General features: G+C 47.7%; 1 protein-coding gene across 1 annotated transcript in view; it reads right to left on the reverse strand.

The window, feature by feature from the left end:
• The window catches only part of LOC142295786 (uncharacterized), a 190,886-nt gene that overhangs the window by 29,220 nt on the left and 144,346 nt on the right, over window positions 1–17,320 (reverse strand). Inside the window, exon 2 of the mRNA XM_075338878.1 lies at window positions 3,958–4,079. Coding sequence (XP_075194993.1) covers window positions 3,958–4,073 — 116 coding nt within the window. The 5' untranslated portion in view covers window positions 4,074–4,079. The remainder of the gene's footprint in view (window positions 1–3,957; window positions 4,080–17,320) is intronic.

Below are 17,320 nucleotides of genomic sequence, written 5' to 3' on the forward strand. Positions count from 1 at the left end.
AAAACAAAATAACATAAAAACAAAATAAAAACAAAAAAGTGAGCCGGAGTATGAGATGGTATACATGGAACTTGTGAGACCATGTCCATGTTTTTTTTTTTTTTTGTATTCAGTACAAACAGGGAGTGGCCCCCTTCTCAGCGAGCTGGACATTTCATTCTGTGAATCCCCCTGACTGTGTGTGTCCTGTTGGGACCCGGTCGCTCTCAGCCCTTAGCCACATTGAGGCCTATTTTAGACCCATGGTAAGGTTTTAATATTAGAGAGTGTAGGTACTATCCCAACTGGGTACACCTTGACGTTTGGTGGGATAGCTTTATGCTTTTTTTGATCAAAAACAGTGTTTACTAAGTACCCTATGTTTATATGCACTATGCTTTTATTTAGTTACAGCAGGGTATGTTTTCACAATTTTTTCCTTGGTTTCTCTATATATATATAATATGGGCTGAAAGTGCACACTCCCAGCTGCAATATGAGAGTTTTCACATCCAAATCGGAGAAAGGGTTTAGGAATCATAGCTCTGTAATGCATAGCCTCCTCTTTTTCAAGGGACCAAAAGTAATTGGACAAGGGACGCTAAGGGCTGCAATTAACTCTGAAGGCGTCTCCCTCGTTAACCTGTAATCAATTAAGTAGTTAAAAGGTCTGGGGTTGATTACAGGTGTGTGGTTTTGCATTTGGAAGCTGTTGCTGTGACCAGACAACATGCGGTCTAAGGAACTCTCAATTGAGGTGAAGCAGAACATCCTGAGGCTGAAAAAAAAGAAAAAGTCCATCAGAGAGATAGCAGACATGCTTGGAGTAGCAAAATCAACAGTCGGGTACATTCTGAGAAAAAAGGAATTGACTGGTGAGCTTGGGAACTCAAAAAGGCCTGGGCGTCCACGGATGACAACAGTGGTGGATGATCGCCGCATACTTTCTTTGGTGAAGAAGAACCTGTTCACAACATCAACTGAAGTCCATTACACTCTCAGTGAAGTAGGTGTATCTGTCTCTAAGTCACCAGTAAAGAGAAGACTCCATGAAAGTAAATACAAAGGGTTCACATCTAGATGCAAACCATTCATCAATTCCAAAAATAGACAGGCCAGAGTTAAATTTGCTGAAAAACACCTCATGAAGCCAGCTCAGTTCTGGAAAAGTATTCTATGGACAGATGAGACAAAGATCAACCTGTACCAGAATGATGGGAAGAAAAAAGTTTGGAGAAGAAAGGGAACGGCACATGATCCAAGGCACACCACATCCTCTGTAAAACATGGTGGAGGCAACATGATGGCATGGGCATGCATGGCTTTCAATGGCACTGGGTCACTTGTGTTTATTGATGACATAACAGCAGACAAGAGTAGCCGGATGAATTCTGAAGTGTACCGGGATATACTTTCAGCCCAGATTCAGCCAAATGCCGCAAAGTTGATCGGACGGCGCTTCATAGTACAGATGGACAATGACCCCAAGCATACAGCCAAAGCTACCCAGGAGTTCATGAGTGCAAACAAGTGGAACATTCTGCAATGGCCAAGTCAATCACCAGATCTTAACCCAATTGAGCATGCATTTCACTTGCTCAAATCCAGACTTAAGACGGAAAGACCCACAAACAAGCAAGACCTGAAGGCTGCGGCTGTAAAGGCCTGGCAAAGCATTAAGAAGGAGGAAACCCAGCGTTTGGTGATGTCCATGGGTTCCAGACTTAAGGCAGTGAAAATAAAAATATTTTGTTTGGGTTTGGTTTATTTGTCCAATTACTTTTGACCTCCTAAAATGTGGAGTGTTTGTAAAGAAATGTGACAATTCCTACAATTTCTATCAGATATTTTTGTTCAAACCTTCAAATTAAACGTTACAATCTGCACTTGAATTCTGTTGTAGAGGTTTCATTTCAAATCCAATGTGGTGGCATGCAGAGCCCAACTCGCGAAAATTGTGTCACTGTCCAAATATTTCTGGACCTAACTGTATATACAGGGGAGATTAAACTGTTCATATCGCGACACCACTTGCGGGTTGCAGTTATGGTGATGGAACCGCCGCTGCACAGTCGGTTACCGTTGGGGCTGATGGTGATGGCAGCCTGGATGGTAGGCCTTCTGCAAGCAGGGCCAGGTCCCAGGAAGTGAAAAGTGGGGTCTGGTGCAGAAATAAGGGAGACCACATGTTGGGGGATGCAGTATACTTCTGTACACTGATGTTGAGCTGTGGCACTGAGGATGGCTGGTGCAGGTCTCTGGTCCCTTTTGTCCCAGTACCATTTGGTGACCAGGTAGTCTCTTTCCCCGACACCTCTCACTGGTTGGTGGGACCCCGTAGCTTGGAGTGTTTGTGGGTCCCTCATTGTCTGTCGGCAGTCTCTCGTTCGTACGGCGGGCAGTGTGAACCCTGTAGGGTTGATGTTCTGTTCAAGTCCCTGGCTCAAACTTTACTGGTGGTGCCCCCGGATTCTTTGGGTCAGTGAGGTCCGTGAAGGTCCCCTTACTGTGCAGGTGTTTGTCAGGTTGCCTGAAGCTGTCGCCTGACCTAGGGTCCTGTGCCCCGTCGGTGCTCTGGTTCCAGGGGTACCTGGCTGTACCCTCCCTGGCAACCACTCTCCTACACATGTCCATCCCCTTCAACTGTCACTACCGGATTCTTCTGTTATTCTGTCTCTGTCCCCTCCAACCGAGTTGTCGGCTAGTGGACTGGCTCCACCTCTGGGTGGCCATCCATTGGGTCCCGGACTAGTCAGTCACCCCTAATTGGGAGTAGGCACTGGGGATGTTATGTATTTTGGTGGTACTGGCACTGGTCTTCCATGTCCCTGGGGGTAGGCCCTGCATCTTTGTCAGGATGCAGTACCTAGTAGTGCCCTGAGGGTTTCAGGGGTGCTACAAAAGTACAAGTGAGTACTTTGTAAAAGGCAGCAAAAAATGGTAGAGTCCTGCTTTGCATTTGTAAAAGCCAGTAGCAACGTATTAATGTGGCTGATCTGGATGCCACAAAGGAGGCTGTGAACTTCTAAATATTGTGGAAACAGAAATGGAGGCAGCAGTAAATACTAGAGTACTGCTTTGTAACTATTTACAAAAGCCACTAGCAACATATTAATGTGGCTGACGTGGATGGATGGCACAAGTCACTCTGTGAACCCCTAAATATTGTGGAAACAGTAACGGTGCTTTACTGTATCAGGCAGCAATAAATACTAGAGTACTGCTTTATAACTATTTGAAAAAGAGTTTTTCCACAGAATTTAAAGAGCACCAATCAACAGTATTTTTGTCTATAAGCTAAAGTCAGTGCTATACTGGCATTATCAGGCTGATTCTATACATACCTGTAGTGGTCAGCTTGGATGTTTAGGTTTTCAAATCCAAGAAAGTAAAGTTTATAAAATTGGCAGCTACTTGAGTGACAGCAGCTGAGGATCAGATAATAACTGGGGGGTGTTCATACTTATCCCCTCCCTGTTAGAATTAGCATACGTATTATACAATCGATGTAACTTTTCTCTTCCAGGACCTGTGGTGAAGTCATACCCATGTGACCAGAAGGGGCAGGGCCTCAGCCAACAAAACTGATATCAGGAAGCAACATTTTTCTATTGGCTGAGGCTCCACCCCTTCTGGTCACATGGGTATGACCTCACCACAGGTCCTGGAAGTTAAGTTACATCGATTGTAGAATACGTATGCTAATTCTAACAGAGGGAGGGGATAAGTATGAATACCCCCAGATATTATCTGATCCTCAGCTGCTGTCACTCAAGAAGCTGATTATTTTATAAACTTTACTTTCTTGGATTTCAAAAACCTAAACATCCGAGCTGAACACTAGAGGTATGTATAGAATCAGACTGATAGTGCCAGTATAGCACTTGCTATAGGTTATATACAAAAATCCTGGTGATTGGTGCGCTTTAAATGATGGAAGGGCTATACAAATCCATTACAAAAATGAAAGCTTCTTACTTGAAGATATTTGTCTCAATGTAGTGTGTGGCTCTTCCCACTTCTTCTTGGTTTAGAGGAGTAACTATAATCACACAGCTCCACAGACAGAGAACGGTCAGGATTGCAGGCCCCATCCTCACCTGTAATGATAGAAAGAGTTATTTGTACAGGACTAGGAGATATTTATGATTAACATATAAAACAGAAGAGGATCTGAGTACATCTGTCAGCACTAGCTCAGGAATATATATAGCATTTCCTTTATTAAAAGTTTCTCATGAGTCTCTGCACTTATTGCCTTTAATAATGAAACTTATTGGCTTCCAATAAAACTTAACTAAAGCGGGCTTTACACGTTGTGAGATCGGCAATGAGATATCGTCGGGGTCACGTCGTTAGTGACGCACATCCGGCGCCGTTACCGACATCGCAGCGTGTAACGCAAATGAGCGACGATCAACGAGCACAAAAATGTCAAAAATCGATGCTCGTTGTCACGTTGCTCATTTGCATAATATCGCTGTGTGACACCGCAGGACCGACAAACATCTCCTTACCTGCGTCCACCGGAAAAGGAGGAAAGAAGGAGGTGGGCGGCATGTTCCAGCCGCTCATCTCCACCCCTTCGCTTCTATTGGGCGGCGGATCAGTGGCGCTGCTGTGACGTCGCTGTGACGCTGAACGAACCGCCCCCTTAGAAAGGAGGCAGATCGCCGGTCACAGCGACGTCACAGAGCAGGTATGTACGTGTGACGCTGCCGTAGCGATAATGTTAGCTACGGCAGCAATCACCACTTATCGCATGTGCGACGGGGGCGGGTGTTATCACGCTTGGCATCGCTAGCATCGGCTAGCAACTTCGCAGCGTGTAAAGCCCGCTTAAGTCTGAAAGGAGGAAACTACAGTGCAGCCGATGTAATATTAATATTAATTTAATAGAATTTAATAATAATGTCGAAGCAACATATTGAGTTTCTATGAGGGGGTAAGTGCAGATCTGGATATTGTTAGTGCAGCCAATGTAATCAATTTGGACTTTGCAAAAGCATTTGATACTGTGCCACATAACAGTCCTGTAATGAAGCTCCAGAAGCAAGGACAGGGGAAACTATATGCAACTGGGTAAGGAATTGGCTAAAAGATAGGAAACAAAGAGTAGTCATAAATGGTACATTCTCTAAATGGGCTATAGTCAGCAGTGGGGGCCGCAGGGATCTGTACTGGGAGCAGTGGGGGCCGCAGGGATCTGTACTGGGAGCAGTGGGGGCCGCAGGGATCTGTACTGGGAGCAGTGGGGGCCGCAGGGATCTGTACTGGGAGCAGTGGGGACCACAGGGATCTGTGCTAGGACCGATTCTTTTTAATCTCTTTATTAATGACCTTGTGGATGAGATTGAGAGTAATCTTTCTCCTGTTCTGTAGTCCCAAATTTACTTCCATTTAATGTATACGCACTTATAGGATTACTCCGTCCTAGGTGCATTACTTTACATTTATCAACATTAAATCTCATTTGCCGAGTATCTGCCCATTCTGACATCTTATCCAGATCTTTTTGTAATATTGTTCAATCAAGTCTATTTTTAATATCCTACATAGGGTCACTATTAGAGAATTTGGGGGATTGGCTGGATGAACGACTTCAACCACTGGTATTGAGATCACCCAGTTATATCAAGGATAGTAAACATGTATTGCGTGTAATGAAGAATATCAAATGGGACAGTGACTATACATGGGTCACTGCTGATATAGCCACACTATATTCATCAGTACCTCACCATCTAGCTATCCGTGCACTGCACGATCAATTGCATAAATATACAAAATATAGTGTGGAATTTCAGCAGTATATTTTGTCTGTAACGGAATTTTTGTTGAAAAACAATTACTTCATGTTTCAAAAGAAAAGCAATTTGTTCCTTCAATTACAAGGATGTGCGATGGGGGCGAAATTTTCCCCATCGCTCGCTAATATTTTTGTTACCTGGTGGGAGGAAGAAAAAATTTATGGTCAGGAAAATATTTTTAAGGATCACATAGAATTTTTTGGGAGATTTATTGATGATCTGATAGTAATATTGAAGGGTGACCCTAATAACATCAAAAAATTCATACATTTCCTTAATACCAATAATCATAATTTAATATTTACATATCACACAAATAGGGAACAAATTGCTTTTCTAGACATGTTGTTGATTGGTAATAAAGTTGATTCCAGGGTTGAAGTGCGTTTATATAGAAAACCGCAAACAGGGAACTCTTTATTACATGCCAGCAGTAATCATCCTAAGCATGTTATAAATAATCTCCCAGTAGGAGAATTTGTGCGCGCTAAGAGGTGCTGTACAACTGATTCTTTATATAGACAGGAATGTCAAACAATCAATGAACGATTAAAATCTAGAGGTTATCGCAGGTACCAGATTGATAGGGGTAAAGTTGCAGCTGACAGAAAAACCCGAGATGATTATTTGGAAATAAAACCTAAATTTAGTAATTATGAGGAAAAACCAAGTTTGATCACAAAATATAGTGATCAATTCAAGCAAATAACTGAAATTATTAAATCAAACTTATCCATTTTGCGGGTAGATCCAACCTTGAGAATTATATTGGATAAGGGCTGCAATTTTATTCCTAAAAAAGGAACCACAATTGCAAACATTTTGTCACCAAGTGATCACACTTTGCGTTTTTCACATGAAAAAAATTCAAGCTGGTTGTCTGTTTCTGGCAGTTATCGTTGTGGTATGAAATTATGTGGTTTGTGCAAATATATGCACAACACAAATACATTCAAATCCACAGTTACACAAAAAGAATATGCTATAAATATGTTTGCCAATTGTGCTTCTACATATGCTATTTATTTAATCACATGTGAGACATGTTGCACCCAGTATGTAGGTAATACTACACGTCCTCTACGTAAAAGAATTTCTGAACACCTTTATGATGCATGTAATAAAAGTACAAGGAGTCCCTCAGGAGCCTCTCAGCATTTTATTTCTGCACATGGAGGAGATGTCAGCACTTGTAGGGTTAATGTAATAGAAACTATCCCAAACCCCAAGAGGGGAGGTGATAGAAAAAAAGAACTGCAGGGAAAAGAAGCTATGTGGATATTCAGGCTAAAAACACGATACCCTGCAGGCATGAGTCTGATCTTTTATATATCTATGATTGAAATGGTGCGGTTATCTCCTCCATGTGTAGATTAGATATTTTGCATTGATATTATAATTACAGTGGAGGTTTGTGTGGTTTTTTTTTTTGGTTTTTTTTTTTTTGGTTGTGCTCTCCTCTTCCATGTACTGTGGACCTCCGCCCAGTTTAATTCCCTCCCACTTCACCTCAGCCACCAAGTGTATAGGTACATATTTATTTGTAAGATGTTAAGCTATGAGTAAGGACTCTCCAGTCCGAAACATGTAGGCGGTTTCCACATTGGTGTACCATATGTATTTTATACATGATACCTGTTTTTAATTTTTTGGAATAAAAGTCTTTGATTTTATAAATCCTCTGGTCGATGTTGCTGGAATATCTCTAAAGAATTGTAGTCATAAATGGTACATTCTCTAAATGGGCTATAGTCGGCAGTGGGGGGCCGCAGGGATCTGTGCTAGGACCGATTCTTTTTAATCTCTTTATTAATGACCTTGTGGATGGGCTTGAGAGTAATCTTTCTCCTGTTCTGTAGTCCCAAATTTACTTCCATTTAATGTATACGCAGCTATAGGATTACTCCGTCCTAGGTGCATTACTTTACATTTATCAACATTAAATCTCATTTGCCAAGTATCTGCCCATTCTGACATCTTATCCAGATCTTTTTGTAATATTGTTCAATCAAGTCCATTTTTAATATCCTACATAGTTTGGTGTCATCAGCAAAGACTGACACTTTACTATCAATCCCATCCATAAGGTCATTAATAAAGAGATTAAAAAGGATTGGTCAAGAAATTCAATTCTCATAGAATCAGTTCAATGAAAATTGATTTTCTAGCTGAATTTGAGCACATCTTCAAGATTCTATTTTTTGCAAATTAACTCATCTTCAAAATTGTGTCTAAAATTGGGAGAAAAGTTTATAATGATGCAACAGATTGAAATCAAGTGATAGGAGAGGTAAAAATGTCATTGTATCAGGGGGCAGAACATGTTGGTAATGATGGATATGGGGGACTGGATGATAGTTAAAGATAAGTGATGCATATAGTTCTTTAGTCTGCATCATACAAGTATACTGGAGTGAATTAGACCAAACGTATTATTATGATGCACTTGGTCATCTATAATCACTTCTCTAGTATCATCTAATCACATGTCTCTCTTCCTATAGGTATGTGTGACGCCCTGGACCAGCCAGGTAGTCACAGGTAGCGCCCCGCACAACACCTGACCCTAAACTAGGTGTCAGCAGCCAACCTGAAAACGCTACGCCACCTTCCTCAGTGCTGATGGACACACCAGGGGGGCGTGGTCAGGCGGTTGGCCACGCCCACCGAGGAGTTCGGATAGCCTGTGGCAGGAAAAGTAGTCAGATGAGTTGGAGGAGAGGAGTAGGAGTGTTCATTTCAGAGAGTGGAGTAGAGAGGAAGCCTGGGTGACAGGTCTGCAGCAGTCTGACAGGTGCCAGGCAGTGGTGGGATTCAGCCGGTTCTGTCCGGTTCCGGAGAACCGGTTGTTAAAATAGCAGCCGGTTCCCCAAACCAGCAAGAAACAGCTCCAGCGATCCGGTTCCCTGTATTCATTTGTGTTAGTGTCTTTTTAAGACACTAGCACAAATGAATCCTGTACCTCCGCGCCGCACTTCTGGGTTCAGTGAAGCCTGTCGGCTCCCTGACCCGGCATGCAGTGACGTGCTGACGCTACAGAGGTCACGTCAGTGTGAGGAGGTAGCTCCTCCTACTGTCGTTTGTCAGTGTCAGCGTCACTGCAGAGAGCCGCGGAGGAGGACGGAAGACAGAGAAGCAGCCGCCGGTGTTTGGAATAGGTAAGCGCTCATAGAGCCGAAGATGCAGGGAGAGGGGCTGCATAAGATGGCAGCTATATGGGGAGAGGGGAGAGGAGCCGCAAAAAGATGGCAGCTATATGGGGAGAGGGGCCGCATAAGAGGGCAGCTATATGGGGAGAGGAGCCACATAAAGATGGCAGCTATATGGGGAGAGGGGCCGCATAAGAGGGCAGCTATATGGGGAGAGGGGCCGCAAAACAGGGCAGCTATATGGGGAAAGGAGGCCACAAAAGATGGCAGCTATATAAGGAAAGGGGCCGCCAAAGATGGCAGCTATATGGGGAGAGGGGCTGTATAAGATGGCAGCTATATGGGGAGAGAAGCCGCATAAAGATGGCAGCTATATGGGGAGAGGGGCCGCATAAGAGGGCAGCTATATGGGGAGAGAGGCCGCAAAAGAGGGCAGCTCTATGGGGAGACGAGCCGCATAAAGATGGCAGCTATATGGGGAGAGGGGCTGCATAAGAGGGCAGCTATATGGGTGTCGCGGGCGGGGAGGACGCCGCCGTCACGCACTCACTAATGTTCGGGTCTGGCGCTGCTGCGATGGCTGCTCGATGGCTCGAGCGGTGGGCCGGATCCGGGGACTCGAGCGGCGCTCCTCGCCTGTGAGTGAAAGGGGTAGTTGGTTTGGGGGATTTATCCGTGTCGCCACCCACGGGTCATGGTGAAGATAGGCACCACCGCTTCTGGTGATGGGGATCCCGGGAGCGATGGTAGGGAGCAGCTGGGATGTTGTTTTTCCACTCCGTGGGTAGGGGTCGGTGGTCCCGGGGCCCGATGATGTTGTGACGGGGAGGCAGGGTTGGTGAGGTGCAGGGTTGCAGGGACAGCGAGGCACGGTGCCGGATGTCACGGGTGTACTCACTCAGCAAGAAAGGTACAAAGTCCTTGGTAAACCAAACGGCTGGATGGACGGGTCCCGCAGCCGGCTGCAGTGTCTCTCTCCCCGGTGTATGGGTACCGGAGGAGCCCGTTTGCCTGCAGGCACTGGCCCTTGGGTCTCTAGCCTTAGGCGGTAGCTGTATACCCTCACGATGTGGGCAGTTGCCTTCAATCGGGACTTTTGCTGTTGTGAAACCCCTGGGGTTCCAGTCACATTCGGATCTGACTATTGTCGGCGGCTCCAAGCCTGGTCGGGGCCTGATGGCCCTGACTGTGTGTGCTGGTTCCATTTCGATCCCCGGTCGGTAGCGGCGGGCCGTTGCCCGACCCCGGTCCTATGGTTCCGCGTCGCTCCACCACTCCTGCAGACGGCCACCACCCATCTGCCAACCTTGCTGTCAGTGCCTTGGCCACAAATCCAGACACCCAAGTGTTTACTCCTCACTGTTCACTCTCCACAACTGTTCTGTCACTTTTCCCGCCTCCAGGCCTGTGAACTCCTCGGTGGGTGGAGCCAACCACTTATCCCCGCCCCACCTGGTGTGGACATCAGACACTGGAGGGAGGCAACAAGGGTTTTGTGTTTGGCTGGTGTCCCTGTCTAATGGGGGTGGGGGTGTGTGTGTGTTATCTGTGACGACCTGGCTAGGCCAGGGCGCCACATGGGGAGAGGTGCCGCAAAAGAGGGCAGCTATATGGGGAGATGAGCTGCATAAAGATGGCAGCTATATGGGGAAAGGAGGCCACATAAGATGGCAGCTGTATGGGGAGAGGGGCTGCATAAGAGGGCAGCTATATGGGAAAAGGAGGCCACAAAAGATGGCAGCTATATGGGGAGAGGGGCCACAAAAGAAGGCAGCTATATGGGGAGAGGAGCCGCATAAAGAGGGCAGCTATATGGGGAGAGGAACCACAAAAGATGGCAGACATATGAGGAGAGAAGCCACATAAAGATGGCAGCTATATGGGGAGATGAGTCGCATAAAGATGGCAGCTATATGGGGAGAGGGGCTGCATAAGATGGCAGCTATATGGGTGTCACGGGCGGGGAGGACGCCGCCGCCACGCACTCACTAATGTTCGGGTCTGGCGCTGCTGCGATGGCTGCTCGGTGGCTCGAGCGGTGGGCCGGATCCGGGGACTCGAGCGGCGCTCCTCGCCTGTGAGTGAAAGGGGTGGTTGGTTTGGGGGATTTATCCGTCTCGCCACCCACGGGTCATGGTGAAGATAGGCACCACCGCTTCTGGTGATGGGGATCCAGGGAGCGATGGTAGGGAGCAGCTGGGATGTTGTTTTTCCACTCCGTGGGTAGGGGTCGGTGGTCCCGGGGCCCGATGATGTTGTGACGGGGAGGCAGGGTCGGTGAGGTGCAGGGTCGCAGGGACAGCGAGGCACGGTGCCGGATGTCACGGGTGTACTCACTCAGCAAGAAAGGTACAAAGTCCTTGGTAAACCAAACGGCTGGATGGACGGGTCCCGCAGCCGGCTGCAGTGTCTCTCTCCCCGGTGTATGGGTACCGGAGGAGCCCGTTTGCCCACAGGCGCTGGCCCTTGGGTCTCTAGCCTTAGCTGCGGATTCCAATCCCCCGCTGCCTAGTTGTACCTGGCTGGACACAAAAATGGGGCGAAGCCTACGTCATTTGTTTTCTAATTATTTCATGAAATTCATGAAATAATAAAAAAAGGCTTCCCTTTATGTTTGGTTCCCAGCCGGGTACAAATAGGCAACTGGGGGTTGGGGGCAGCTGTACCTGCCTGCTGTACCTGGCTAGCATACAAAAATATGGCGAAGCCCACATAATTTTTTCAGGGGGCAAAAAACTTCTGCATACAGTCCTGGATGGAGTATGGTGAGCCTTGTAGTTCTGCAGCTGCTGTCTGTCTGTATGGAGAAGAGCAGACAGCAGCTGCAGAACTGCAAGGCTCAGCATACTCCATCCAGGACTGTATGCAGAAGTTTTTTGCCCACCAAAAAAATGACGTGGGCTTCGCCATATTTTTGTATGCTAGCCAGGTACAGCAGGCTGCCACGGGCTGCCTCCAACCCCCAGTTGCCTATTTGTACCCGGCTGGGAACCAAAAATATAGGGAAGCCCGTTTTTTTTTTAATTATTTCACTTATTTCATGAAATAATTAAAAAACAAATGACGTGGGCTTCGCCCCATTTTTGTGTCCAGCCGGGTACAACTAGGCAGCTGGGGATTGGAATCCGCAGCACAGGTTAGCCCGAGGTTTCTGGGCTCCTCTGCTGCGAATTTCAGTCCGCAGCCGCCTCAGAAAATGGCGTTCTCATAGAAGCGCCATCATCTGGCGCTGTATCCAACTCTTCCAACAGCCCTGAAGCCGGGTGGCTTGTTGGGTAATCATGAGTTAATACTAGCTTTGTTTTACTAGCTAGTATTAAGCCAGAGATTCTTAACCCTCCAATAAAGGGTTAAAAAAAAACACCACACAGAGAAAAAAGACTTTAATAGAAATAAATACACAGACACATTAGAGACTCCATCTTTTTTACCCCCTGTCAGCCCTCCACGATCCATGGTCTTCTGTCTTTCTCGTTCAACAAATGCAGCTTTGCTACATCACTGCTGCATGAGGGAAGACGCTGCTTCCCGTGCAGAAATCACTCTGTGAAGGGTGCACGGAAAGCAGCGTGCAGCCTTCACTCCGTGAGTGATCAGTGCTGCTGGCTGTTAGCGGTAACAACGGTAACGCTGACCGACGCATTACCATAGCAACGGTGCTCCCGGAGCCGCGGTTAGCGGTGACGTCACCGCTAACTGCGTTTCTATGGCAACGGTGATCTCCGTTAATGACCGGCTGTGTCAGCCGGTCCCTATCGGAACGGGGAGTCGACCGTGTGCTTGAGCATGTCGCCGGTACACGGCGATACAGAAATGTGCACCGTGTACCGGAGAGATGCACTCGCAGGTCCTACATGACGCGTCATAGTCATGTGACCAGTCTGTAGCCAATGAGATAATAGCCTGGTCACATGGCTATTTTGACGTCACGATAGGTCCTGCATCTCTGTTGGCAGTGCCGGTCACCGGGAGGATTCAGCGATCATCGGATGGAATAGCGGCAGGAGACAGAGTGCAGGAGGGATCGCGGGGACCGGTAAGTGTTATGGCAATGTTTATTAACTGTTTGTGTACATTTATCATGCATTTTTATGTGTTTGTGATTGCCTCCCATTATATCCTATAGGTTCGAGTTTGGTTCGTCGAACGTTCGACGAACCGAACTCGAACGAGACCTCCGTTCGGCGAACCGAACTCGAGCTGAACCACGGCCAGTTCGCTCATCTCTAGCCTTAGTACAGTTGCCACACGCCTTGCAAAGGCCACATGGGAAAAATCCCCATAGTGTATTGTTAGGTTTTTTATGGCCTTGTTTTTTCTCATAATGGCTATGTACGAGCAAATCTCGCAGATTTTTTGAGCGTCTGGCCACAATTGATGGCTTCATCTATATATATAATTGCCTTATTCTGTCTGTCTGTCTGTCATGCTCCAAAATTGTGTTACGGTGACACAAAGCTGATTGGCCGCTGGGCTCGCCATGGCCCCGCCCCCCCCCACGGATTGGCCTCTCGCCCCGGCTCTCTGCAGGCCCCGCCCCCCTCACGCAATGCACGCTCGCTCTTGCCCAACTGACACGGAGCTCCGACTCCCAGGTGAGTACACACACACACACATCAGATCACACTCACTCTCACACACACCTCACACATCACATCCACACACTCACAACATCCTGGGATATCGCTTGCTTCTACACCGGCTCCGTCACGATCCCAGCAGCGCCAGACATAACCTTGCGATGCTGGGATCTTGACGGAGGCGGTGAACGCTGGTAACCATTATACACATCGGGTAACTAAGGTCTCTTGGTTACCCGATGTGTATCATAGTTACCAGCGTACACCGGCTCCCGGTACACATGTGCAGGGAGCCGGCATTATACTCCTCTCCCCCCAGGACTACTCCTCCTATTACAGTCCTCCTATTATACTCCTCTCTGAGTATAATAGGAGAACTATTATAGCATGGGGGATGTAGCACGATGGGGGGTGCGCAGAATGGAGGATGTAGCACGATGGGGAGTGCGCAGCATGGGGGATGTAGCACGATGGGGAGTGCGCAGCATGGGGGATGTAGCACGATGGGGAGTGCGCAGCATGGGGGATGTAGCACGATGGGGAGTGCGCAGCATGGGGGATGTAGCACGATGGGGAGTGCACAGCATGGGGGATGTAGCACGATGGGGAGTGCGCAGCATGGGGGATGTAGCACGATGGGGAGTGCGCAGCATGGGGGATGTAGCACGATGGGGAGTGCGCAGCATGGGGGATGTAGCACGATGGGGATGTAGCACGATGGGGAGTGCGCAGCATGGGGGATGTAGCACGATGGGGAGTGCGCAGCATGGCGGATGGAGCACGATGGGGAGTGCGCAGCATGGCGGATGGAGCACGATGGCGGGTGCGCAGCATGGGGGATGTAGCACGATGGGGAGTGCGCAGCATGGGGGATGTAGCATGATGGGGGATGTAGCACGATGGGGGATGTAGCACGATGGGGGGTGCGCAGCATGGGGGATGTAGCACGATGGGGAGTGCGCAGCATGGGGGATGTAGCACAATGGGGAGTGCGCAGCATGGGGGATGTAGCACGATGGGGAGTGCTCAGCATGGGGGATGTAGCACGATGGGGAGGTGCGCACCTCCCCCCAACACACACACACACACACACACACACAGGGAACCACAAACACCGCCATACACAGACACCCACACACACAGACAACGCTGCCCACACACAACACCAAACACACAAACACCGCGGCATACATAAATATACGCACATACCGCACAACACACACATTGCACAAAACATACCTCCCCCCAAAACACACCACACCCACACAATCCGCGCAACACACACACACACACAACGCGACAGACACACAGCGCTCCACAAACAACGCAACACACGCAACACACATACAACACCGCTCTCACCCCCCGCCACACCCAGACAACACCCAGAACATGTACAGCACCCTACACAAACACTTGGTAACTACACACAACAACATCTATATATATATATATATATATATATATATCTATCTATATCTATAGAATACCCGATGCGTAGAATCGGGCCACCTTCTAGTAGGTATATAATTCCTCAAGATAGGATCTGTTAATAAGACATCCCAATGTTTTTCAATTACTGTCTTGAAATCACTCCACTGGGAACTGTAAGTGACAACCAATCGTGTAATCTTAGAGGAATCCTTTTCACTAACATTTTTCTTGCCAAAGAGGAGATCATCTCTGTTGGATTGTTGGGCTCGTTTATAGCCTCGCTTGATACATCGCCGGCTGTATCCCCGATCCTCAAATTTACGAGCAATGTCTTTAGCTTTCCTATGAAAATCATCATCTTGTGTACATATCCTCCTAGCTCTGAGGAATTGACCAACGGGAATCCTATTGACAGTAGCTGGAGGATGAGACGAAGTTGCATGAAGCAAGGAGTTCATTGCGGTTGATTTTCGGAACATATCCGTCACAATATCACCACTATCTAAAGCTGAAATCTCGATGTCCAAAAAATCGAGTTGTTTTCCATACTTGTAAGTAGAGATGAGCGAACCAGCCGTGGTTTGGCTCGAGTTCGGTTTGTCGAACGGAGGTCTCGTTCGACGAACCGAACTCGAACCAATAGGATATAATGGGAGGCAATCACAAACACATAAAAACGCATTATAAATGTACACATACAGTTAATAAACATTGCCATAACACTTACCGGTCCCCGCGATCCCTCCTGCACTCTGTCTCCTGCCGCTATTCCATCCGATGATAGCTGAATCGTCCCGGTAACCAGCACTGCCAGCAGTGATGCAGGACCTATCGTGACGTCAAAATAGCCATGTGACCAGTCACGTGGCTATTATCTCATTGGCTACAGACTGGTCACATGACTATGACGCGTCATGTAGGACCTGTCATTGCACTCTCCGGTACACGGTGCACATTTGTGTATCGCCGTGTACCGGCGACATGCTCTAGCACACGGTCGACTCCCCGTTCCGTTAGGGACCGGCTGACACAGCCGGTCATTAACGGAGATAACAGTTGCCATAGCAACGCAGTTAGTGGTGACGTCACCGCTAACCGCGGCTCCGGGAATCACATGATCGGAGCCCTGTTGCTATGGTAACGCATCTGTCAGCGTTACCGCTGTTACCGCTAGCGGCACTGATCTATCACGGAGTGAAGGCTGCACGCTGCTTCCCGTGCAGCCTTCACGGAGTGAAGGCTGCACGGGAAGCAGCGTCTTCCCCCATGCAGCAGTGATGTAGCAGAGCTGCATTTGTTGAACGAGAAAGACAGAAGACCATGGATCGTGGAGGGCTGACAGGGGGTAATAAAGATGGAGTCTCTAATGTGTCTGTGTATTTATTTCTATTAAAGTCTTTTTTCTGTGTGTGGTGTTTTTTTTTAACCCTTTATTGGAGACTCTTAATGGCCGGGTCAAACGTGCCTGACATTAAGAATCTCTGGCTTAATACTGGCTAGTAAAACAACGCCAGTATTAACTCATGATTACCCAACAAGCCACCCGGCTCCAGGGCTGTTGGAAGAGTTGGATACAGTGCCAGATGATGGCGCTTCTATGAAAGCGCCATTTTCTGGGGCGGCTGCGGACTGCAATTCGCAGCAGAGGGGCCCAGAAAGCTTGGGCCAACCTGTGCTGGGGATTCCAATCCCCAGCTGCCTAGTTGTACCTGGTTGGACACAAAAATGGGGCGAAGCCCACGTCATTTGTTTTTTAATTATTTCATGAAATAAGTGAAATAATTAAAAAAAAGGGGCTTCCCTATATTTTTGGTTCCCAGCCGGGTACAAATAGGCAACTGGGGGTTGGAGGCAGCCCGTGGCTGCCTGCTGTACCTGGCTAGCATACAAAAATATGGCGAAGCCCACGTCATTTTTTTGGTGGGCAAAAAACTTCTGCATACAGTCCTGGATGGAGTATGCTGAGCCTTGTAGTTCTGCAGCTGCTGTCTGCTCTTCTCCATACAGACAGACAGCAGCTGCAGAACTACAAGGCTCACCATACTCCATCCAGGACTGTATGCAGAAGTTTTTTGCCCCCTGAAAAAATTATGTGGGCTTCGCCATATTTTTGTATGCTAGCCAGGTACAGCAGGCAGGTACAGCTGCCCCCAACTCCCAGTTGCCTATTTGTACCTGGCTGGGAACCAAAAATAAAGGGAAGCCTTTTTTTATTATTTCATGAATTTCATGAAATAATTAGAAAACAAATGACGTAGGCTTCGCCCCATTTTTGTGTCCAGCCAGGTACAACTAGGCAGCTGGGGTTTAGAATCCGCAGCACATGTTGGCCTGAGCTTTCTGGGCCCCACTGCTGCGAATTGCAGTC

This window comes from Anomaloglossus baeobatrachus, chromosome 3 (genome assembly GCF_048569485.1).
Source record: "Anomaloglossus baeobatrachus isolate aAnoBae1 chromosome 3, aAnoBae1.hap1, whole genome shotgun sequence".
Classification (NCBI taxonomy): Eukaryota; Metazoa; Chordata; class Amphibia; order Anura; family Aromobatidae; genus Anomaloglossus; species Anomaloglossus baeobatrachus.